The following is a 12,467-nucleotide window of genomic DNA, read 5'->3' on the forward strand; positions in this document are numbered from 1 at the left end:
CCAGTCAAGTTTCCCCACCCCAAATTCGCTCATCCATGTCTTTATGGACCTTGCTTTGTGCACTGCTCCAAATCATTTGGTGGAGGGGGGATTATGGTGTGGGGGTTGTTTTTCAGGGGTTGGGCTTGGCCCCTTAGTTCCAGTGAAGGGAACTCTTTAAAGGTGTCAGCATACCAAGACATTTTGGACAATTTCATGCTCAAAACTTTGTGGGAACAGTTTGGGGATGGCTCCTTCCTGTTCCAACATGACTGAGCACCAGTGCACAAAGCAAGTTCCATAAAGACATGGATGAGTGAGTTTGGGGTGGAGGAACCTGACTGGTCTGCACAGAGTCCTGACCTCAACCCGATAAAACACCTTTGAGATGAATTAAGAGCGGAGACTTGTCCAACACCAGTGCCTGACCTCATAAATGCTCTTCAGGAAGAATTGTCAAACATTCCCATAGACACACTCCTAAACCTTGTGGACGGCCTTCCCAGAAGAGTTGAAGCTGTTATAGCTGCAAAGGGTGGGCTAACTCAATATTGAACCCTACAGACTAAGACGCCATTAAAGTTCATGTGCGTGTAAAGGCAGACGTCCCAATACTTTTGGCAATATAGTGTCGGTGCCACCTCCAATAAAAACAAAAAAGAGCATCCAAGAAGCGCTGGGACTTTGATATGCATTTAAAAAAAAAGAGAAAGTGGGAAGGTAAAAAAAAAAAAAAAACACACTTGAAGAGCACACTGGCTCAGGTTAGGCTGCTTACAAGACAAGGCTACCCCCCCCCCCCCCCCCCCCCCGGGTACTCCAGCAGAATACCAGTCTTATTTTGACTGCTGACCAGGAATCCTAATCGAGCTTCTCTGCACATTTTTCAAACAGCCTTACTTTAAGTCCTCTCCAGCTTCTCATTTTTAACTGAAGCCTTGATGAAGGAGGAAGTTTCCTGGACCCCTGAAAGGTGTTGGCTGTCTTAACAGACTATAAAGCCTCATACAGACGCACCGATTGTTGGCCGACCGCTCGGCTGTCTTTTGTCCAGTGTTGTGTTGGTTAAAATGTGCTCTAGACTGCACACAAATTTTGTCGGCCAACAACAACCAACTGCAGAAGTGATGTCATGTGATGGTTTACTTTCCATGTGTTTTTTTCTTCTCTGAGCATGCCCAGTCTTGCTCATCAGATTTTTGTCGGCCGACATCTGTACTGACTGAGGAACAATCGGCCGTTCTGGTGTTGGCCAACAAAAATTTTATAGCATGCACACCAGATTTTATTCGGCCGAAAAGTCGCAGTTGGTTGTCGGAAGCATCATACTAACAAGCCTACAAGCGGCCGATCGGACGTTGGCCGAAAATTCACAGCCAACAATCGGTGCGTGTGTACGAGGCTTATATATATATTAATCTTGACTCTTATTTTTTGGTCTAACGCTCCATCCATATATGCACCTCATGGTGAATGGCAGGAACAACAAGATTGAGGAGTAGGCATGCATGACACTCCACTTATGGACGCAGCACCCAGTCCCAAAACATTTGAACCCTTGTTGTAGAAAAACCAGTAGGGAAAAACAAGAAAGATAATAGAACCCAACAGTTCTAATAAAATTCTGGTTCTTGGCCCAAACAGCCTTACCTACAAGGGGAGTCTTCAGAGACAGGGTCGCATCTGAGGGCTTTGCCACAGCTAGGGGACCTGGAAAACGCTTTGTGGCAAAACAAACCGTACTCAAAATTCTGGAAAACACTTAAAATGCAGAGACCAGCGCCTGAAAGTTACATCCCAGGTAGGCCCTGCAATTGTCCAGCCAGGTTCGGGGTATGACCTCCAAGACTATTGAGTATATGCTGTCCCGGATAGCTGGATTAAAAGACCAGCTAAAGCAGCATGTAGAGGGGTCGTTATTGAAGAAAAAAAAATGATTTTCTGGGGGTGAAAATGGGGTTTGGCTAGCAAAAAAAAAACTATTATATATATATATATTTTTTTTTTTTAATATATTTTCTTCATTCATTTATATATTTTCTTCTTCAAAATGCATTCCTCCTCTCAAGGAGACTTGCCTAAAAAATAAATAAAAGAAAAAAAATTAAGAGGGAGGGTTCTGGAAATGGGAGGGGTTAAACCAGTCTGTCACCGTTTTTGTTTAGCCCTATCCAAATATTTCTGTAGGCAGCAGTATAACCCAATTTTCTGAATCCTGTGTGCCTCAATGAACGAGAAATATACAAGGGTTCTTCAAAAAGGTTTCCATACTTTTTTCCTTAACTCACTTAAATAAAAAAAAAAAAAAGAAGTGCAGAAAGTTTTTGAAGACCCCCTTGCCTATAAATGGAGCCTCCACCCAGCCTAGAACAAGGCGTAACTCGTTTATTCACTCTCTCCACCCCACGCCAACCCCCTTCCAGAGGCAAATCATAACTAACTCAACCCACAAGGCTGGGCTCTCAGCATACAACATGCAGGACCGGCTGGGGAAAGACCAGGCCCAACACTAAAATTCAGTTTATTTTCATTCTATAATTAAAGATATTTGTAATCATCCACACAATCACACAAAAGATGCAAGAAAAAAAAAAATAATAAAATATGATAAAAATAAAAAGCTTCTTAGAGCACGCTCCTCTGATGAAAAAGGACAACTTCTCCAGAGCTCAGACATACATCATTAAATTGGTCCAATAAAATGCTGATCCGTTTTGCATCAGGATAAATACAATGGGATTATGGAGTCAGGATGCTTGAAATCTAAAAAGGTGTAAAACCCCCCGAGCCATTCCAGAGAGGAGAACGTACTCCGTCGCATCATCTGTCCCTTTAAAAGAAGAAAACTAGCAGGACTGCTAAAAGGATGGAAACACCTGGAGAGGATTTTAAAGACTTTACTCAGTTTGTTTCCTGGTTTGTATCCTGGTTTCAACTGTCAAGAAAAATCGGGAAAAGCTGCAGTAAGAAAGGAGAAAAAAAAAAAAAAAGTAAAAAGAAAAAATTGAAGCTAGAGTAGCTGTGTCCCTGGATCCAACAACCAAGGTGGACTGAAAGGTGTCCCAGAGATGTCCACTGAGATGGCGTCTTATTTGGGACACAGATCTTCTCCATCTTCAGATTTTCTGGATCTTTTCTCCCACCACCACGGGGTTTTCTTTCCTGATTTTTGCAGCTGCTTCTGCTTTGTAGTCAAAGGAACAACTGTGGACGTCGGAATAGCGGTGGGTCCCACAGAATACATTGCCGCACCGGCATTCAAATCCTGGCAAAATAGAAGAACAGATTAGTAGAAGCATTTGCCGTTTTTAGGCTGCATTCACACCTGAGCATAGCATCTGAGCGTTTTTCCAGCTTTTTTTTTTCCCCACGATTTTGGTGGGGTTTTTTTTTTTTTGTTTTTTTAACAGTGTTTTTGAGCTTGAGCTAAAATACACAAATAAAAAAAAAAAAAAAACGTAAATAGTAAAAAACACAATAAATGAATACTGTGCAATAACAAATAAAAAAACCCCTAAAAAAATAAAAATATTACCTTAAACACCCTAATCCAAAATAGATTTAGTGCATTTTTTTGTTCAGCTATTATTAAAGCGGAATTCCGGGCACAAAAACAAAATTTCAGTGAACATACCCCCGGGACAGTCAGGGCTAGTACATTCCACAATGGCTAGCCTCTGATCTGTCCCGGTTCGCACTTACCTGCAAGAAGAAATACTCACTTATAAAATTTCTTCCACAGCGTTGCCATCTCTGTTGTGGGCAGCTGAAGCCAGCGCGATCCTCTGCTGCGTCCTCTTCCGTGTCTTCTTCTCCCAGAATGCGCCTTCACCGGCTCCTCTCGTCACTTCCGGTGCGGCGCCGCATTACTCCACAGCTTCTGGGCATGCCCAGAAGCTGTTTAGCAGGGAATGCAGCGTCGCTCCGGAGCCGTCGCATTGATTCCTGAGAGCGATGACGTTCAGCTCCCAGGAATCATTGCAAGCCGGAGACGGCGCGGGCCGAGGCCACAGAGGGAGGAAGTGAGGAAAGGTGAGTATTTCTTTCTACAATTACAAGGTAAGTAAGAAAAAAAAAAACCTAACTATCCAATTCCTTTTCAGGTGAAGGAGACCAAGCGGATGGGCACAAAAAAAAAAAAAATAAAAAAAAAAAAAAAAAAAAAAAAGGTCGATTTTGTGCCCGGAACTCCGCTTTAATGTATTTAACCAGTTGCCGACCGCCCGACCTGCACGAACAGCCGTACCAGGTCGTGTAAGTGCTCCAGGGGGCGAGCGAGTGCCGCCCCCACTAGGCAGCGAGTATGCCGATCCACGGGGCCGACAGCCGCGATTGCTGCCGGGCACCCACGATCACTACCCGCTGAGAGAGGACGACATTCTGCTCCTGTAAATACAGCTGACCTTTCTCTGGAATGATCAGAGTGCCTGTGCTCCGATCTAGAAACACAGACGCGTTAACTTTTACACTTATTGGGATTTCTTTCCCAAAAATAGCTATTTGAGGGGGAAAAAAAATGCATCAATTTTATTTGGGTGCAGCGTCTCATGACCGCACAATTGTCCGTTAAAAAAATAGAAAATAATTTTATGGTAAGTTCTTACAAAGTCGCCGCCCGATGGTATTAGCCTTCACTAATGGGGTAATGGTGCACTCTGCAGGAGCAGGCTAGGCAGATAATTGATCAGGTTAATACAAAAAAACTTATACCTCGGTACGCCACTAGGGGGCCATCCCTTAGCCATTATCCTGAACCCAATCTGATATTACCTCCGTTTGTAGCAAGCAGTACCGGAAGGCAACAACCCCCAGATCCAAAAAAAGAGGGTGGGGGCAGCAACTGTCAAGAGGACTCAGGGAAAAGAATTTTAAGGTAAGTTCTTACTAAAAATTCTATTTTCTCTTACGTCCTCTGACAGTCGCCGCCCGATGGTATTAGCCTTCACTAATGGGACGTCCCAAAGCAGTGCAGGTATGAGGGGTGGGAAAAACAACGCAACCAAATGAGACGGTAACAGTCGGGCCGGTAACACCCTGAGCCCACAGGAAAAAACTGGAACAAACCAAGAAACCCCAAAAAAAGGGGGGACAGTAAAGACAATGTCCCCTTAAAACAACTACCGTACACAAAACTTTGCGGCCAAAGGAAGCATCTGAAGATGCCAAAACATCAAGTTTGTAAAACTTTTGAAAATGTGCACGGACGACCAGGTCGCCACCTTGCACACCTAAACCACAGATGCCTGAAGGCGAAAAACCCAAGAGGCACTAATGGCTCGAGTAGAATGGGCCTTAATCGGGAAAGGAGGAACCTGACCCATGATGGAATAGGCCTGAACAACGTCTGTCTGATCCACTTAGAAATGGTCGCCGGAGGCGGCCGATCCCTTCCGAGGTCCCTCAGGAAGTACAAATAGAAAATCAGACTGCCGAATCGACTCTGTGGCGGACAAGTAGACCTTCACCGCCCGGACCACATCCAGAGAATGCAAGGCAAACTCCCTAGGATGCTTGGGTCGTGCACACAGCGAAGGCAACACGATATCCTCATTGAGGTGGAACGGAGAAACCACCTTGGGAAGAAAAGATTGATTCGGTCGCAGAACTACCTTATCTCTGACATACCAGATAAGGAGAACGGCAGGACAAGGCCACCAAATCCAACTCTGCGAGCCGACGTGATAGCCACCAGAAAAAGCAACTTTCTGTGACAACACAGACAGAGCAATCTCTCTGATGTTCTCGAAGGGAGGTTTTTGTAACACTGACAAAACCAAATTCAGATCCCAGGGAAGCAAGAGAGCTCTCCTCGGGGGAGCCAAATGCCGCACCCCTTGAATGAAGGTGCGGACCAAAGAATGCAACGCCAAAAGTCATTGAAAAAAGACGGCCAAGGCCGACAACCGACCCTTGACCGTAGTCAGCGACAGACGCTGATCCACGCCCCTCTGCAGGAAGGCCAAGACGTTCACCACCGAGAAGGAACGAGGGTGAAAATCATGCATTTGCACCAAGCGATATACGCTTTCCAGGTGCGGTGAGAAATCTTCCATGAAGTGGCTGTTGGAGCCCTTAACAAGGTAGGAAAGACCGCCTGAGGAAGACCTCTATCCCTCCGAACCTGGCGTTCAACAGCCATGCCGTTAAAGCCAGAGACCGTAAAGCAGGACGGACGATCGGTCATTGAGACAGAATAACGTCTCGCAGCGGAAGCCGCCAGAGAGGTTCGACGACCATCTGAACGATGTCCGCGTACCCAGACCGTCGAGGCCAGTCCGTGGCCACCAGAATGACTGACATCCGTTCCAACTCCAACCTGCGGAGGAACTTGGACAACAGTTGAATCAGAGGAAAGGCATACAGTGCCAAGGCACCACCAACGCGTCCGCGTCGTCTGCCAGAGGATCGCGACTCCTGGCCACGAATTTTTCCACCTCTTTGTGGAGACGGGACGTGAACATATCCACGCCCGGGTTCCCCCACCGGGCGCACAGGAGGTGAAACACCTCCGGAGGTAGGGACCATTCCCCTTGGTCCAAAGTCTGGCGACTCAGACAGACCGCCTGCCAGTGTTCCACACCCGGAATGTGAACTGCCGAGAACACTGGTACATGCGATTCGGCCCAGGACAGAATCTCGGCCACTTCCTTGGCTGCCCGGGCACTCCTGGTGCCCCCTTGGTGATTGAGACAAGCTACAGCCTTGGCATTGTCTGTACCTGGACCGGACACCCCTGAAGCTGATGACCACCGGAACAGACAAAGCTTGTTCACTCGGAGCTCCAAGACGTTTATCGGTAGGGAAGTCTCCCCCGTCGACCACGTCCCCTGGGCACAAAGCATGCCCAGAACTCCTCCCCAGCCCGACAGGCTGGCATCCGTGGTGAGAATCGTCCACAACAGAGGCCGGAAAGGCTGACCCTGCGCCAAGGACTGCGACCTGAACCATCACAAGAGATCCGACCGCACCAGACGACTCAATGAAATCCACCTTTCCAAGGACTGAGGCGTCCTGTCCCACCTGTCTAGGATCTCTGCTTAATTTCACAACAGGTCTCGGCAAGCAAACGGAACTGCTTCGAAGGCGGAGACCATCAGGCCCCGAACCTGCATGCAGGTCCGCAAAGAGGAGAGATCGTTGTGCCTGAGAGCACTGATCTCCTCCCGCAGAGTCCCGAGGTTGTCCTCCGGAAGGAAGACCCGAGTTTGAGCAGAGTCCAGGACCATCCCTAGGTACTGAAGACGAGTTGAGGGAGTCCGTGCTGACTGCTAAAAATTGATGGTCCACCCGAACTCCTGTAGTGTCCAAACCGTCACGGCCAGATTGTTCGCCAAGGTCACACGAGTTTGACCTTAACAAGAGGTCGTCCAGGTAACCGAGGACCGCAATACCCCGTAAGCGTAGTAAAGCTAGAACCGGAGCCAACACCTTGGTGAAAACCCTGGGAGCCGAAGCGAGACCAAAAGGCAACGCCATGAACTGGTAGTGCTCCCCAGCCATCGCAAACCGGAGATATCTCTGATGACCCTCGAGAATAGGGATGTGGATATCCTTCAAGTCGATGGACGCCAGGAAGTCTCCAGGCCTCAATGAGGCCACCAACGACTGGATGGACTCCATCCTGAACTACTGTACCCGCACAAAGCGGTTCAGAGACTTCAAATCCAGAATCGGACGCACCTAGCCGTCTTTCCTGGGCACCGTGAACAGTTTGGAGTAAAACCCACAAAACCTCTCTCGGGAGGGAATGGGTACAACAACTCCTTGGGCAGGCAGATCGTGCACTGCCCCCATAAGATCCCTGAAACGATCGGGGGACATCTGGAGAATGGACGGGAAGAACCAGTCTGCGGGCGAGATCGAAACTCGATCATGTACCCTGAACGAATCAGTTTGTGAACCCACCTGTCCTGAATGCCGGACATCCAGGGTTCCTGAAAGTAAAGCAGAAGTCCCCCCACCCCGACAACGGGTGAGGGCTCCCCTTCAGGAAGAGGTGGACTGGGCCGCTGAACCAGACTGACCGGCTCTTGCCTTACCCGACCACGGCAATTTGTAGCCACCAGGAAGTCTGAAGGGTTACCCTTCTCCTGCGTCCCAAAGGCACGAAAGCAATTATGTTGAGTCTTGAAGGAGGGCCCCCTCCGCGTGCGGGGGGACTTACCCTTGGTGACCTGGGGCAGCAGAATACTCATACCTCCCGTGAGCCCCTTAATCAACTCATCTAGAGTTTTCTCAAAAAGACAATCCCCCTCATAGGGGACCTCAGACACCGTCTGTTTGGGCGCAAGGTCAGCCGACCAGCTCTTTAACCAGGTAATGCAGTGAATCGCAAACCCCCCCCCACCCCCGCCGACAACCGGGCGACCAACAGAATGTCCAAGGAACATCGCAGTGTGGATGAGCTGATCCTGCTGTGAAGCCCCTTGCCCATGTTGTGAGCGCCTGAAAGGTCATCACTGAGGCAAACCCAGGTTTCAACAGGGAACCCGCCACCAGATAAATGTGGCGGGCAAGCGCTTCCACGCGCCTATCTGCCGGATCCCTGAATACCGGGGAATCCTCTACTGGCAGCAAGGTGGACTTATTCAGCCTAGACAGTGTGATCTCCTGCTTGGAAACACCGTCCAACGGTTGTCTACCACCTCCAAAAAACAGATGGGAAAAAAAGCTTAGGCACCACCAACATGTGCTAAATGCGCTGCCACTGGTCATTCACAATCTCGTGAAATTCCTCAGGGCAGGAAAAAAGCCTGTCCCAACTTCTGGGGTCTGCGGAACCCGAAAATGGACCGCTTACACTACTGAGCTGGCTCATCGTCAAGATTGAGAGTTACTGTTATGATGCCAATGAGAGCATCCATCGTAGCGCGTTCCCGCGCTACCGAGGAAGATTCCCCCTCCTCCTCCCTCTCAGAAGCAGAGGACCGGGACCCCTCAGGGGGACCATCGTCCGTGGCAACCAATTCAGGCTCAGAGTCAGAGGACTGGGAGGGCACAGGCCATTTGTTGGAGGAGCGTGCCGACATCAGCAGATTCACCTGGGATGCCAAAGTCGCAAGAGCAGCAGATTTGGAAGCCATTGAATAGGATTCAGGTGTACCCGAAGTCCCCACCAGGTTCACCACCGAGAAGGAACGAGGGTGAAAATCATGCATTTGCACCAAGAGATATACACTTTCCAAGTGCGGTGAGAAATCTTCCATGAAGTGGCTGTTGGAGCCTTTAACAAGGTAGGGATGACCGCCTGAGGAAGACCTCTATCCCTCCGAACCTGGCGTTCAACAGCCATGCCGTTAAAGCCAGAGACCGTAAAGCAGGACGGAAGATCGGTCATTGAGACAGAATAACGCCCCCCCGTAATCTGCACTAACATAAAGAGCCCCCTGTGAAAACACACTAGCCACAAGTAAAAAACGTTTTGGTTGCAAAATGACAGATTAAACAAAAATCCCCAGCCTGTCAGCACATTTTTACACAGGAGAAAGTGTGAAGGAGGAAGTGACCTCCCATCGCTAGAGGCCCAGTCCTCAAGCCCAGACAAAAGGTGCCTATAGAAACTCAATAAATGTTGCAGGGAAAATGGGCGCTTGCCCTTACTAGGCATTTGCCCACATCCAAGATGGCGCCTGATCGGGAGCATGTGCAGAATCCTAACATGGCTGCTGTTTTACACAGAGCTTAGAATCTGCACACCATAAAACATGGCGGCCGCGCCAAACAAAGCGTAAAAACACATTCTGGCCATCAGGGACCCCAATACAGCGCCCCCAGCGGGAGCAGGGAGCGAGGGAGAAAACCACCAACCCAGCCAGAAGGGGGATCCTACAGAGACCACCAGCCCTGCTATCCCCTAAGAGTGGGCCCACAACCCCCAAAACGTCCCCAGGGACAAGGGGGTAACATTACTCACCAGTCCAGAAAGCAGGCAATGCTCAGATACGGGAGACATCCCACCCTCAGTGGGGGTGCCGTCAGCCAAGGAGGGATGCTGGCAACACGCGAGCGATCCGGGTTGAGACACCCTCAGCGAAGACGCAGCTCCGCAGGCTCATCCCCATTCGGAGGGGCACTGTCGTTGCGAGGCCTGGGCGTACCAGTAACCTGCGACGCTCGTTGGCAGGCTGGGACTCCATAAGGATCTACAATACCCAGTCCGAGGCCCAGCTCTGCAGTCACTTGTAGTCCTCCAGGAAAGGAATCCCTGACTAACTAGTGATAGTGAGAGAAATAAAAATCTATAGTGCAAAGAAAAACACATGAATTCCGAAAAAAAAAAACAAAGAAAGCTGAGACACTAGGTCCCAGCAGAAAAACCTAGACCAGCTCCTTAGCTAGGCAGCGTAAAACTGAGGTAATATCAGATTGGGTTCAGGATAATGGCTGAAAGATGGCCCCCTAGTGGCGTGCCGAGGTATAAAAGTTTTTTTGTATTAACCTGATAATTATCTGCCTAGCCTTGCTCCTGCAAAGGGCGCCATTACCCCATTAGTGAAGGCTAATACCATCGGGCGGCGACTGTCAGAGGATGTAAGAGAAAAGGCAGTACATACATTGTTTGTGGTGCTCAGATGCAGTGTAATTCCGCTTTAATAGTGATTCTAGCATAGGGAGTAATCTATTCAGTTTCAGCGAGTATATAGAAGACACGCGGCCACTCAGCAGTTAAACCTTCAAAGAGAGGTTTGGGGTTTTTTTTCCTCTCTTAATCATACTTACCTTGGTGAATGCAGCATCTGTCCTGCGCTGTCTCGAAGACTGAGAACCAAGAGATCAAACACCGCCGATCGCTCCGTTCTCAGAGTTCGTGAGCAGAGAGCTGGCGACTGTCAGTCACCGCTGTCTGTTCAACAGGTTGAACTGGATGAACTTGTCTCTCTATTCAACCTTACCTACTATGTACCTATAACTATGAACATACTAAACAATGAGGACTAATCAGATTTATTTTTAGGGGTAAGGAGGTGGGGCTGTACATAACCTATTAACCTGGTTTTAATGCAGTGTGCTATATGTGTAATATCTTCTCTGATCACTAAGGCTGGCCATAGATGGTTTGAATCTCAGCCAGTTTAGCAGGAACTGGCCGAGATTTGAACCGTGTGTGGACAGGCTGAACGTACCAAGCTGTATGATCGATCTACTTGGGTACAACCAGCCTTCTGGGATTCACTTGCGATTATCGCTAGCGACTGCTATAGCCACTAGCAATAACTATGGTCTTCCCCGCCCGCCCCCATTCCACTGCCAGGACAGACAATGACTCCGCCAGTGGCGGCCTGACCATTTGGGGCGCCACCCCCCGCCACCCCCCCCCAATCCATGAATCCGGCCCCCTAATCTACATGCAGGGCACTGGCCGCATGGATTCCAATAGGGGATTTTTTTTTTTTTTGAAGCACGCGATTAGAGCCAGAGGCTCTAATAGGCTTAAAAAAAAAAAAAAAAAAGGTGAGGTCAGAGCGCCCACCCAGTTGTATGGCAATAGCAAATAAATATTGTCACACTGACTCGCCTCCCAACCAATCAGGAAGAGGGTTGTGGGACCCCTTTCCAGATTGGCCAAAAGGAGAAGTGATCTTACTGGCCAGTGGCCAGGAAGAGGCAGAAGACACATGGCTGGAGGAGAAGCACAGCGGCCCAGCCTTCCAGCACTCCCCAGCCCAGACAAGAGGAAGGAGGAGGTTAGGAAGGAGGAGGTTAGGAAGGAGGAGGTTAGGAAGGAGGAGGTTAGGAAGGAGGAGGTTAGGAAGGAGGAGGTTAGGAAGGAGGAGGTTAGGAAGGAGGAGGTTAGGAAGGAGGAGGTTAGGAAGGAGGAGGTTAGGAAGGAGGAGGTTAGGAAGGAGGAGGTTAGGAAGGAGGAGGTTAGGAAGGAGGAGGTTAGGAAGGAGGAGGTTAGGAGGCAGGCCGTGCGGGGCAGGCCGTTCGTTTTCGGAGGGGTAGGGAGGGAATGTGTTGCCGACCGACTGTCGGGGTGGGTTGGCTTGCCGCTCCCCCAGAATTACCAAGCAGCAGCCGCCGCCGCTGGACTCCGCAGGAGGGATTCCCGTCAGCACTTCGTGTTGATGGGGGAATTGTGCAGGAAAGAAATTTGCACCGTCTATCGCCTGCCTAACATGCGATTTGTTCCTTGCAACAACTGAGGCATTCACAGAACATACTGTAGACCAGTGGTTCTCAACTCCGGTCCTCAGGACCCACTAACAGGCCAGGTTTGCAAGATAACTGAAATACATCCCAGGTGATACAATTTGCTGCTCAGTGATTGCAGTACTCTAGTCTACATATCCCCAAGGTAATACTTAAAGAGGAGTTCAACCCAAAAGTGGATGGGAATGGGGGGTACCTGTTTTTGACAGGTAACCTTCCCCCACTTCTGGGATATGGCGCCGTCACTCGGAAGTTTGGCCCCTCCTCTTTCCCCTGCCACTGAGCCAATAGGGATGTGCAGCAGGGACCCGCTTGTGAAGCCGCAAGGCTTCACTGCC

The 12,467-nt window shown here is 49.3% G+C and overlaps 1 protein-coding gene across 2 annotated transcripts in view; it reads right to left on the minus strand.

The window, feature by feature from the left end:
- Positions 1-2,481: 2,481 nt before the first annotated feature.
- The window catches only part of ZFAND6 (zinc finger AN1-type containing 6), a 65,143-nt gene continuing 55,157 nt past the window's right edge, over positions 2,482-12,467 (minus strand). For both annotated transcript variants that reach the window (XM_082256043.1, XM_082256044.1), the window contains one exon: positions 2,482-3,244. In XM_082256043.1, coding sequence (XP_082112169.1) covers positions 3,096-3,244 — 149 coding nt within the window. In that variant the 3' untranslated portion in view covers positions 2,482-3,095. The remainder of the gene's footprint in view (positions 3,245-12,467) is intronic.

The sequence above is a fragment of the Pelophylax lessonae genome (assembly GCF_965119305.1).
Source record: "Pelophylax lessonae genome assembly, chromosome: 4".
Lineage (NCBI taxonomy): Eukaryota > Metazoa > Chordata > Amphibia > Anura > Ranidae > Pelophylax > Pelophylax lessonae.